General features: G+C 43.2%; 1 protein-coding gene across 5 annotated transcripts in view; it reads right to left on the reverse strand.

Annotated features, from left to right (window-relative positions):
* Nucleotides 1–12,925, reverse strand: part of PLEKHM3 (pleckstrin homology domain containing M3) — a 107,344-nt gene that overhangs the window by 59,163 nt on the left and 35,256 nt on the right. For all 5 annotated transcript variants that reach the window (XR_014785595.1, XM_084818879.1, XM_084818870.1 and 2 more), the window contains one exon: nt 9,015–9,160. Coding sequence is in view for 4 of the 5 variants with exons in the window: in XM_084818879.1 (XP_084675005.1) it covers nt 9,015–9,160 (146 nt within the window). In the remaining variant the exon portion in view is untranslated. The remainder of the gene's footprint in view (nt 1–9,014; nt 9,161–12,925) is intronic.

The raw sequence follows: 12,925 nt of genomic DNA on the forward strand, positions 1-12,925 counted from the left end.
TTAGCGAGCTGCCCACACCCCAAGCTCAGGCCAGATAACATTTCCTTACCTCATTTCATCACAAAATGACCCTGCAAAGTAGGCTCTATCACTGTATAGGCTCAAGTACTGAGAGGCCATTTATAGTATTACTATATTCAAATGCTCCACGCAGAGCATCCCGTTAGACATGGCTGCTTGGAAGAAGCATTATCTGACCCAGTGCAGCCATGCCGAAAGGCATCGCTTCATGGTAGCCACTTGGATGAGTGTGGAAGGAAAAGAAAAAGTAGAACCACTCAGCTTATTTTAATTGTTATCAGGAAGCAGCACTTTCCTGCATGTCCAAACCAAGGTTCAACTGCCAGGGACTTGCTGCAGTCTCATGTGCTCCCTCCTTCACTTCCTGGTTCACAGTAACCATACAAACCTATGAAGCTGCCTTGTACTAAGTTAGCTTATTGGCCTATCTAGCTCAGCCCTATCTTTTCTGGCTAGTGACCTTCTTGCAAAGTAACTTTTTTCCCTACCTAGCTATATTGCAGACTGCACCTACTCTTGTGTTAGAGCTGTAGCACTACAGAGCAGTTTGCTGCCAAAATTAAGCAGCATACTGGCGATTTGGGTTTATTATTATTATTATTTTCATTTCTATACTGCCCAACAGCTGAAGCTCTCTGAGCGGTTCACAAAAATTAAAACCAAAGAGTGCACAATAAAAAAATACAAAATATATAAAACATTAAAACCACAGTAAACAATACAACCAGAATAAAACATAGCAGCAATGCAGGGATTTAAAATACAGATTTAAAACAGCAAAGCTAAAAGTCTAAAGAGCTGAAATGTTAAAGTGCCTGGGAAAATAACAAGGTCTTCACTTGGCACTGGAAATAATACAATGTAGGTGCCAGGCGAACCTCACTAGGGAGCTCATTCCACAGCTGGGGTGCCACAGCAGAAAAAGCCCTCCTCCTAGTAGCCACTCGCCTCACTTCCTTCGGCAGGGGCTCACGGAGAAGGGCTGCTGAGGATGATCTTAAGGTCTGGGCAGGCACGTATGGGAGGAGGCGATCCTTCAGAGAACCTGGCACCAAGCCGTTAAGGGCTTTGAATGTTAACACCAGCACTTTGAATTGGGCCTGGAAATGGACTGGCAGCCAGTGCAGCTGGAAAAGTACTGGCGTAATATGAGCCCGTTGGCCAGTCCCTGTTAACAGTCCTGCTGACCTGTTTTGGACCAGCTGAAGTTTCCGGACCATTTTCAAACGCAGCCCCACATATAACGCATTGCAGTAATCCAGACGAGAAGTTATCAGAGTATGGATAACTGTAGCTAGGCTATCTCTGTCCAGATAAGGGTGTAGTTGGTATGCCAGCCTAAGCTGATAAAAAGTGCTCTGTGCCACTGAATTCACCTGTGCCTCAAGTGACAGTTCTGGATCCAAGAGCACCCCCAAACTATGAATGTGTTCCTTTAGGGGGAGTGCAACCCCCTTCAGAACACATTGAATATCACCTAGCCAGGCAGACGAACCACCCACTCACAGTAACTCCGTCTTGTCTGGATTGAGTCTCAGTTTATTGGCCCTGCAGGTGTTGGTAGCCTGCAGCACTGCATGAACTTCAGCTTGCACTGGGTCTGCACTGGGGGACTAACGGTTGAAAATAGCCCCTGGATCACTGGAGTTGCCCACCCTGCTCTACAGAAAACCCTCCAAGTCCAGATGATGGTGTGACCCAAGCAGAGAACAAAAGGGAGGTACCTGTGCAGTTCAGACACTTGTTCAGTAGAAAGCGAGCCATGTTTGTAGAGCAGTTCTGATATTTTAAATCAATACTACCAGTTACTGGCCTCTGATCCTGTGCAGAGTTACTAGACTCATTTATTTATATATCACACTTAATAAGCAGTAAGACTTGGAAATTATGTGCAAGTAACTGCATGCAGGAAAAGTGCTGTAGATTGTTTTTATATTCTTTTATCAATACTGAAGAAGTAAGTATTAAAGTAGCTGGGGCTCTTTTTGCAGTTTACCTTAATTGTAGCAGCTGACATGAATGAGATATTTCAGTGCAGTTTGTGGCCTTTGGACATCTGGAAAGTCATGATCTTTTAATTCATTTTACAGCCCCATCTGTGTTTTAAAATGTACAGCTGTGTAATTGGAGCCATGCAGCAAGTGCTTGCTGGGGTTTGTAAATTTTGATAACTTTGGAGCCTCCCCCTGCCCTCCCCCCACCCACCCCCCTTTCTTTTTGGATGCATATGTTAGCATGGAATACCTTGCCAAGACTTATATGATACCCAATCACTTAAGCATCTCTGGTGTCATTAAAAACTTTTCTGTTCCCCTTGATTTATTTCTCTTATATCCTCCTTTTTTGATCTATCAGAGACCCTTCAGTACCCAATGTGATTCAAAATGAAGTTGTAGGATAGTTCCAAATAACTGGAACTATAACCCATAATCTATAATGTATATTGCAAGCCAGGAAAGAGTCTACAAGTACAAGGGGTCACCAGCATGGCTAACAAGCAGTATCAAGGAAGCTATTCAAGAGAAGAAGACTCCCTTCAGAAAATCAAAGAATTGCCCAAACAAAAAAATACCCCACAAACTTGTACAAAGAAATGCAAGCAGATAATATGGGATGCACCAAAGGATTTGCTCAGCAGGGGGACGAGGGGACTACCAAGGCGAAGAGGTTAGACAAGCCATTGAGTGTCTTGAAAGATGAGATGAGATTTTGAAATAATGACTTCCCAAGCCCACATGCTTAGGCAGTGACAGGGTTTAGACGACACATCGCAGCTCATCATGCATTATTTAACCCCCAATGAGCTGTGGTGCCTGTGTTGTGAGAACCCGGAGAGCATGGGTTATACAAGGGTTCGCATAACCCTAAAAAAGGCCATGGCTTATGCGAGGGTTGTTAAACCTTCACTGGGTTGACACGACAACCCTTGAGTGGAGGTTGCATATTCAAAATGGTGGTCACACACACCCTGCATGTGCTGCAGTTTCACTGTGAGTTAAATAACTCATGGTGGACTCTTGTATCATGCAAACAAGCCCAGTGTCAAGCATGCTTCCTGTGAAGCTGAAGGAGATGAAATGCAAAGGTAGAGGAAGTCCAGGAGAAGGCAACCTGTATACAGCAAGTGCAAGTCCAATGAGGCATCAGACCACAAAATACATATCACTTGATACACTCTGGCTGATTGTTGCTAAGAGGCTTCCTAAATGGTCCAGCTCTAGCCAATCTCCTTGCAGTGCCCTCCTTTAACTAGACTCAAGTGGTGGCACACAGAGAGAGGCTGAATCCCCAGCTGACATCCCTCAGGTCACCAGTTCAAAACTCACTGTGAGCTGGAGCCCAAACAGCCACTCAGCTACAACGGCTTTCATTTAATGTCATTTGAGTCACTTGAAGACTTGCACTTCATTATTTCAACCAACTCCACTGAAAAGCATCGTGCTGAAGGTAACATGAGGCAAAATAAAAATTCAGCTAATGGTGTTATTCAAACAATGCATGTCATCAAGTGACTGAACATATGAACAGCCCAAGACCACACAACTGAATTCTTTAATGCAATTCTCAAAACTAGTGCTCAAGAAATGTGGAGACACAAACATAAATCTTTTCCTTTGTGCTCAGTGTGCTCCACGTTGAGTAGTTTTTTCTCCAAATTAAAGAACAAATCTAAAAAAAGACAAAACATGTTGCTTACAGGTGCCATGAGGAAATTGTATTACTTTGGGCAGATCAGGAAAGAAATTCCTGATTAATAGTGAGAACTGATCTCAAGTGTAAACACACTGAATAATAATTTCAACATAAAATACTGGCAAATGCTTGCATAAGACTTCAATTGTACAGATGCACATTCTGAAATACAGGTGAGGCTATAAAATGAATAGAAGGCTAGCATTCTCCAGGTGGCCAAGATCCATAAGCTGCAATAAAAACTCCATCTATTTTTCAGCTGTTATTATAAGTTTTTTTAAGTAAACAAGAAATACGATTGTCAAGGGTCAAGCACATGGGGGCATAATAAATGTACAAAGCCAAAAATATCACAAGAGTCCTTCTAAAAAGAGAAAGAGGGGAAAGTGTACTAAGGCCTTTCTACAATGCTGATTTGTATGCACATAGCGTTTCACCAAGTTCTTCATGAAAGTGGGAAGCAGTTATGTGAAGAGTAATTTTGGCATGCAGACAAAACAGTTATTATAGAAATAAAGTATTACTTGTGGAGGGGGAAGGGTAAGTATGTATGTATCATTATTAATAAAGTCAGTCACAAAATAAACCAGTTATGATCAGGAACTTTTCAATACATGTTTGTACACCTACATGGACCCGGTTTGCACGTCACAGTCAATTCCTGGGTTGTTTGACCCAGGAATTTATGGGGGTGCACAAAAGCAAGTGAGTGTGCTGCTTCCCGCCCCACTTCTGTTTTCAATTAACAACCTAGGAACACCCCATTCTTGGGTTGTTTTGTGATGTTGGAACCTGGAAACTCTGGTTTGTTTATGGGTTAAACATCCCAGACTTAACCCAACAACAAACCATGGGCAATTGTTGGGTTAATCCCTAAACAACCTAGAATTCTGGGTTGGATGCCACGAAACAACCCAGGAGTGTTCTTGGGTTGTTAATTGAAAATAGAAGTGGTGAGCAGTGCACTTCCTTGTTCTTGTGTGCCTCTGCCAATTTCTGGGTTAAACAACCCAGGAACTAGCCATGGGTTGTGAACCGGGTATAATGGTTTGAGTTTTGACCACAGGACCAGAGAATCCCAGGTTCTAATCTCCACTTAGCCACAAAGTTAACTGATAACTTTGGTCCATTGTTTTCTCTGAGCCTTACCTACCTCAAAGGCTTGTTATGAGGATAAAATGGGCGGGGGAAAAAACTATTAATGCCACTCCTTGGAGAACGAGTGGGATAAAAATGAGCTCTTCAGATTCCACTATATGTTCTTGTCAGTTCTGTCAGGTAAATCATCATTTTATATGGGGAATAGAGCCAAGATCTACTAAGGGCTCGATGGAGCACTTCTAGTCTAAAAACTCTTGTGCGTTTTCTCAGTGATCAATCCAGTTGTTGATGGTTCAGCTAGATCAAATGGCCATAAAGGCAGCTGCACAGTATTTGTTGATTGTGGACAAAGCAACAGGGGTAACTGAATTTCAATCGTAACCCACCAAACCAAACGCAGCCTACCCGGCCAATATTTTGGCCTGCTAGATGGCCAATAAGCCTGCCTCCTGTTTCTTTGCAGTCCCAGGAGCAGAGAGCAAAAGCAGGAGTTTCTTCAAATCCCTGGTCAGGCAGGCCACTCACTACACATAGCTCTAGGGCATAGTCTGAAGGCACATGAGGCAGCCACCTTGCTGAAGCTGGGAAAATTCACCCTCCATCTGTGCTATAGGAGCTCAGCCAGAGAACCCAGGCCTGATAAGTCCAAAGTTAGTCAGTGCAATACCATCCACACTCTTACAGCAGGACCTGCAGACTACATTGAATCCCCAACACGGCACAATGCTGAATCACTGCTTTTAGTGCTTTGCTAGATTTAGCCCTCTGAACGTGAAGCAGACATGTAGTCAGTGAATGAGATGACACATAAAACACAGTTGATATTACACATGCACAGTGAATTCCGAGAGAACAAATGAAAACACATGCCTAGTTGAATCAACATTACCAAATAAGGTTCATGCTATGGTACATACATTGATTCCCATACCCTCGGAACTGCTGGAGAGAGAAATAACAGGTTTTAATTTCTATCTGAGTGCAGAAATAAGAATGGGAGGAGAGTCCTCTCACCTGCTTCATTCAATTCATTCTGTGCTCAGGAGATTGCAAATGTTTCCAAGATAATTTCTAGAGCCACTGGAATTTGAACTGAGAAGCATATAGAAAGTTTTAGAATCCTATGTCCAGGCTTAGTTGGGAATGTGCTGTACGCTTTATATTTCGGCGTGAAAACTGGAAAGCCACAATTAGCAAACAAAATGCAAAAGCTGGTGAATGCTGCCTATTTGGGAGCAAGTATGACATCAAACCTTATTTTGGAAGTGCTATTTGATGGATCTCAGCTCAAAGATCTTTCAGAATTCTGTAATGGATGACCACATTCGGACGTCACGATACCCCATGGTGGCTTAATAAGCTTCTCACAGTAGCTTATTTTTTAAATAGTCCACGATGCTCCACCACATGACCCGGCTAATAAGCTACTGTGAGTAGCTTATTAAGCTACTGCATGTAATTTGACTCACTCCCCACCCCCTGTCCTGCTGCAGTCCTCCCACTGGAGCAGTGGTGCTGTTTTACCGCTAAAGCACTGGAAGTTTGCAGGATCTGGACAAAACTTCATATACAGCAATTCACAACTGCAGTATTGGGAAGACCTGAAAGCCTCTGTCAGTGATGGCTATGGGGAGAATTCTGCTTCAGCGATTGAGCATTACATCTCTATGAAGCTTGGTCTTGACCCTGCAAACCCCCAAGGTTTTATAGCCACCTTGCATTTTCACTGCTGTCAGTGTCAGGGTGCTGGGTTTTAAGGTGCCTCCTGAGTAAGGGAGGCTGGCTATGAGGTTTGGTCCCGATCCTGCAAACCCCCAAGGTTTTATAACTACATGCCTGTTTTTGCTGCTCTCGGGATTTTTGCTGCTTGTTGAGCAATCGCCCTGGGTTTTGATGGTGGATTGGATGCCTCCTGACTGGGGGAGGCTGTGTATGAAGATTTGTCCGGATCCTGCAAACCCGCAAGGTTTCCTAGCCACCTTAGATTTTTGCTACTTGCAGGGTGCTAGGTTTTGAAGATGCATCAGGTACCTCCTGAGTAGGGGAGGTTGGCTATGAGGTTTGGTCCTGATCCTGCAAACTCCCAAGGTATTATAGGCATCTTCCCCTTTTTGGTGCACCTGGGATTTTCACTGCTGTCAGTGTCAAGGTGCTGGGTTTTGATGATGCACTGGGTACCTCCTGAGTAGAGGAGGCTGGCTATGAGGTTTGGTCCCAATCCTGCTCATCCTCCCCCCCCCCCCCATTAGACAGAAGCAAAAATCAAAGTCATCTTGATAGACTGGAGCGCTGGGCAGAAAACAACAGAATGACATTTAATAGGGATAAATGCCAAGTTCTACACCTAGGAAAAATAAACCAAATGCACAGTTACAAGATAGGCGATACTTGGCTCAACAACACTACAAGCGAGAAGGATCTTGGAATTGTTGTAGATCACAAGCTGAATATGAGCCAACAATGAGATGTGGCTGCAAAAAAGGCAAATGCTATTAGGGGCTGCATTCGTAGAAGCATAGCTTCCAAATCCCGGGAAGTACTAGTTCCCCTCTACTCAGGACTGGAGTACTGTGTCGAGTTCTGGGCACCGCACTTTAAGAAGGATGCAGACAAGGTGGAGAGGGTTCAGAGGAGGGAAACAAAGATGATCAGGGGACTGGAAACAAAGCCGTATGAGGAGAGACTGAAAGAACTGGGCATGTTTAGCCGTGAGAAGAGAAGACTGAGGGGAGATATGAAAGCACTCTTCAAGTACTTGAAAGGCTGTCACAGAGAGGAAGGCCAGGATCTCTTCCCGATCATGCCAGAGTGCAGGACACGGAATCATGGGCTCACATTACAGGAAGCCAGATTCTGGCTGAACATCAGGAAAAACATCCTGATTGTTAGAGCAATACGACAATGGAACCAATTACCTAGGGAGGTGGTGGGCTCTCCCACACTGGAGGCATTCAAGATGAGGCTGGACAGCCATCTGTCAGGGATGCTCTGACTTGGATTCCTGCATTGAGCAGGGGTTTGGACTCAATGGTCTTGTAGGCCCCTTCCAACCCTACTATTCTATGATTCTATGTTCTTAAGTGCTAGGCCAGCAAAAAGCAGAGTGGCAGTGGTTTTGACTGCTCTTCCCGCACAACTCTGTAGCCAGCCAAAATAACCCATGGTGACTGCCAGACAACACAATAACCCATGCTGGGTTAAATACCTTACTCCGCAGACTGTGGGTTATCAGAATGGGTTATTTTGGCCAAATAAGCCATTGTGGGTTAGAAAACACTCACCAGATGACACAATAACCCACGAGGGGTTAATTCAGCCATTGTGGCTTAATTAACCCATTGTGGGTTATCGTGACATCTGAACCCAGTCAATATCTTATTAAGCTGCCTGGTGAGCAGGAGATGAAGAAGAAGCCAGCAAGACAAAATGCCATCATTGCCTTCTCCCGCTGCTGCTGCTGCTTCCTCAGCCAGGGACTCAGCCCCTCCTCCTTGCACAGAGGCCACTAGAACTAACTGCCCCAGCAAACTGTCATTATCACCATTTCTTTGAATAGTTTACTGTTGTAATGAGATATTATTTTTTTACTGACTTTATGAAAGCCACTCAGGGAGACTTCTTGGTTGAAGGGCGGGATAAAAACGCTATAAATAAATAAATAAAGCAACCAAGCTAGCTGTCTTGCAGTAATGATGAATCTGAGTGACAGCCAAAGCGTCAACACTGAAAGAACAGGGGAGTATATTCACCCTACCAGTGCTGAGCCAGAGTATTCAGGCCAGACTTTTTTCAGCACTGGTGGGTGGGGGGATGTCCCTTCTAAGATTGGATTAACCTGGTGGGTGGGGGGAAACACCTGAAAATTTTCAGGTGGGGGTGAGCTTATCTTTAAAGACTAGGTGGCCAAGGGTTGCTCCTCCCCTCCCCACACACACACTTTTTCTTTTTTGACAGAAAAAAAGCCTCACTGTCACTTCAAGCAGCAGCTTGACTGCCTTCAGCAGCCTGGCAGTGTTCCCTTCTGATTTGGGACAGAATGCCAATGTAGTGTTGTTCTCAGAGGCACTTTGGGGGCATGGAGAGGGGGGGAGATAGCTGTCCCCATTGTTTTTGTATATTGTACCTCTTTATATCTGTATTCATCACCAGGAGCAGGGAAAAGGGACTCCTAATAGTATTATCAAGAATTTACTTTATACCTTGTATTTTGAAGTGTCCCAGTTATGAACCAGCCGTGCAGGAATTAGAAAGTTGTCATCCACGTGACAGATGTTGCAATAGTACCATCCACTGTAGCTGCACACCTTTGCTTTGCCATTGGATAGGCCTATGGAGCGCTGACAACCTGCCAATAGAGAAAAAGAGAAGACTATTTAAAAAGCAGAATTCTTAACTACGTTCAAAGCAAATCTTCATAACCACATTTAGCTGTGTTTTAGTTACAAGAAAGCTTACGGCAGCGTTCTCCAATCTACTGCCTTCCAAATGTGTTGGACGACAATTCCCAACATCACCAGCCAGCATTGATGGGAGTTCTAGTCCAACATAGCTGAAGGGCACCAGGTTGGTGAAGGCTGGTTTACACATTACTTAATTAGTTTCCAAAACAGAACAATTATCATTCAAAGTAAATAGTGTTGGAATAAGTGAGACATTTTTGATAACTGCTTGTATTGCTCCATGCTAACCTATTAAAAAATACAAGCTCTCTATCATATTTTTATAACCTGGAGCAGGGTTGTCAATCCAGTGCCTGCAAGATATTTTGGACCACAATTCCCATAATCCCTGACCACTGGCCATGCTGCCTAGGGTTGATGGGAGTTGTAGTCAAAAACAACACCAGGTTTCCTACCACTGTGCTGTTGAATAGGCTGAGAATTCTCTGTACCAATTTAATAATATGCAACTAGTTCATTAGCAACTGGAGGCCCTGGGCCAAAATCTGGGCTCCTAAGGAACACCAGCTACTTTCTTGGTTGCTGACAAAGGAGACAACAAGTATGTGTAGGAAGCATGAGGCAACAACATTTGTTTGGGAGCTTGCTTTGTGGAATGGATTGGGGGATGGGAAAGAGGCCTGACCCACCACTTCCCATCTCCTCCAAGAGGCCCATCATGTGAAACTCGTTTACTCCTGCATCCTCCTGAATTATAGCTCTTCTCCAGGTTTGGTATGCTCCAGCAGGCAAGAGTGGTCAAAAAACCCAGCCACACTACATGCCAGTACTACCACACCTCAAGGGCATCTGGGATCCAGAGGAGAGAAAAAAACAACCCGGTGATAGAGAAAACAGCAGTTGCATATAACAGCAGCAAACCATGGTTTAATTAATTAATTAATTGAACAAACCACATTTGGGGGCTATTTGTACATAACACTGGCAAATCATGGGTTAATTAATTAACCTATAAGTTGCTGCAGCATGTGCCAGGTGTGCTCCATGGCCATTTTGAATATACAAGCCCCAGTTGGGGGTTGCTACATGATGTCCGAACTCAGAAACTGAAGTTTAATTGTGGGTTAAATAACCCACAGTTAACCTACAATTAGTAGGCAGATTAACTGTGGGTTGTTCAATCCATGACTAACTTAGAGTCTGGGTTCAGACATTACGTAGCAACCCTTGATTGGTGCGATCGGGGGTTGAATATTCCAAAAGGCTGTGGAACACACCCAACACACATTTCAGCAAATCATGGGTTAATTAAGTAATCCATGATTTGCCACCGTTACATGTGAACAGCCCCCAAACATGGTTTGTTCAATCATCTGGGTAGGGAAACAAAAGCTGGGTTAAATAAGCCACAGGTTAGTGTTATGTGTGAACTGGGCCTATGTCAAACCTGAATGCTTTATTCCACATCCAGCTCTTTAGTTTCTGCAGATTTTTGAGTTTTGGAGCAACTGCTGATGTGGATGAGGCAAACTATGTGAGACAGGAGAAAACTCTATGAGGAGGGGGCCGTGACTGGAGAGATTACGAGAGGAAGGCCAAGCAGCAGTGCAGGGAATAAAAGCTTCCTTCACTGAAATTGTTTTCAGACATCACAACTGAAAACATGAGGGCTGGAAACAGGGTTTTAAAATCAAAGCAGAGATTCCCAGAAATCCAAATTCTCAGCCAGATCCCACCCAGCATTCTGCACATACGCAATTGTGAAGGCAGCAGGCAGCAGGCTGCCCTGTTGCTCCCTTCCTCAAGAAATCTATATTCCTCCTCTTTCCTCTATGACCTCTCCCAAGGAAGCAATTTCTGCTAAACCTGTTTTCATGCAGTACAGCCATTCGCTTCCCACTTGATTCGAACTTGCCCTCTATTTCCTTGACAACACATTTTTGACCTGGGTCACATAACATAATGCACACAACAGTCTGCGTAGCTGAGAGAATTACAAAATGACAAACCTAAGAAGAGAGACATGCAAAGACAGCACAATGTCATCTCCCATTAGACACGGCTGTCACAGTTGTTGTGTTCTCCCCTTACCCAACGGGTTAAACTGTACAACTCCACCCCTCACCTTGCGTCTTCTTCCTGTTGCATGCTTTATTTTACAAGGCCTATTATTTCTAAAACCCCTCACATAATGTTATGAAAGCAGTCGATTCCTTTGATGTTATGAGGTTCAAAGTGATGGATGGTGACAAATGTATCTCAGTGGCAGACACCAATTAAGCTATTTGTACAAAATAAAGAAGGGAAAGAGAGAGAAGAAGGCAGTGATATACAGCACAGGGTTGAGAATTTTTGTAGCATAGAGAGCCTGGATTCTATAACACAATTCTGTTTCTAAGGGGTTTTGTACTCCATCAGATTTAACGGAATGAGATTTTTTTTCCTCATTACAGGTTTTTTTTGGGGGGTGAGCGGCAGATCTGAATGTGCAAAGGTGTGAATAGCAAGCACCACTCTATCAAATCAAGTCAGACTTGATTTTCTGCTACTGTTAAACTTTCATTTGGATACCAATATCTGAATCAAATTCTGAAAGATGGTGACATATAGGTGCTGTTGTTTTATTAAGAGATCCGTCCCGTGGCCCCATCTCCTGAACCAGAATGTAGCTTATGTCGTATTGCTTCCAACACAACAGCAGCCAACAGAGAGGTAGGAAGATAGGTAGGTAGAAAATTAGAAAGATAGGTGTTATATGTAAAATCGTGACTTTTTAAAAATGAAAAATGTAAATAAATAAATACCTAATGAAAAATAACCACAGTGTTTTAAAAGATACCGTACGCAGGGAAGACATTTCAGACTCCAGTAGTAGGGATGAACAGGTTTCAGTGCTCTTGGATAAATACATGTTTAAATTGCAAAAAATATCACAACCCCATCTCCTACTGCATTTTAAGAGCTTTCACTGTTACTACCGTTTAATATCTCAAAACGAACCAGAGATAGGTGCTTTTGAAGAATAAGTAACATTTAGTCTGAAACATGGGCACTGCCCTCCTTAAACCCCTGACTAAAGAAGCCGAAAAAGCTTACAGTTTTGAACTAAATCCAATCAATAGATAAATGTAAGAAGAACACAGTGACTGTATCTGGAGTAATCGGATTCCATCTGGGAATTGCCTCCCTCCAAAAAGTATCAATAAAAAATAAAAAATAAAAGTAAAAATAAGCATAACATTTATTGATTTTCTGATTGATTAAAAGGTGCCCCTGATTAATTGGGCAGCAGTTTTTTTATGTTTTAAATATTTAATTCACTTAGGGAGCAATGCTCTGCATGTTTAGCGAGAAAAAAGTCCTACAACTCCCAGCATTCCCCAGCCCGCTCTTAGTCAATTTCTATGCCATCCATCGATATAAGTATTCTCAGAGCAGCTCACAATAATAAGAAAAAAGACAATAAAACAAAAACACTGTAATAAAACAATAATGATTAAAAAGTTGAAACAGTGGGTAAAACTGGTAGATCATAACAGTTTTAAAAACCTAGGGGGGAAAGAGAAAAAAATATCAGGGGACTGGAAACAAAGCCGTATGAGGAAAGACTGAAATCACTGGGCATGTTTAGCCTTGAGAAGAGAAGACTGAGGGGAGATATGATAGCACTCTTCAAGCACTTGAAAGGTTGTCACAGAGAGGAAGGCCAG

Source organism: Heloderma suspectum, chromosome 1 (genome assembly GCF_057233095.1).
Source record: "Heloderma suspectum isolate Gila_16-S chromosome 1, 16-S_ref, whole genome shotgun sequence".
Classification (NCBI taxonomy): Eukaryota; Metazoa; Chordata; class Lepidosauria; order Squamata; family Helodermatidae; genus Heloderma; species Heloderma suspectum.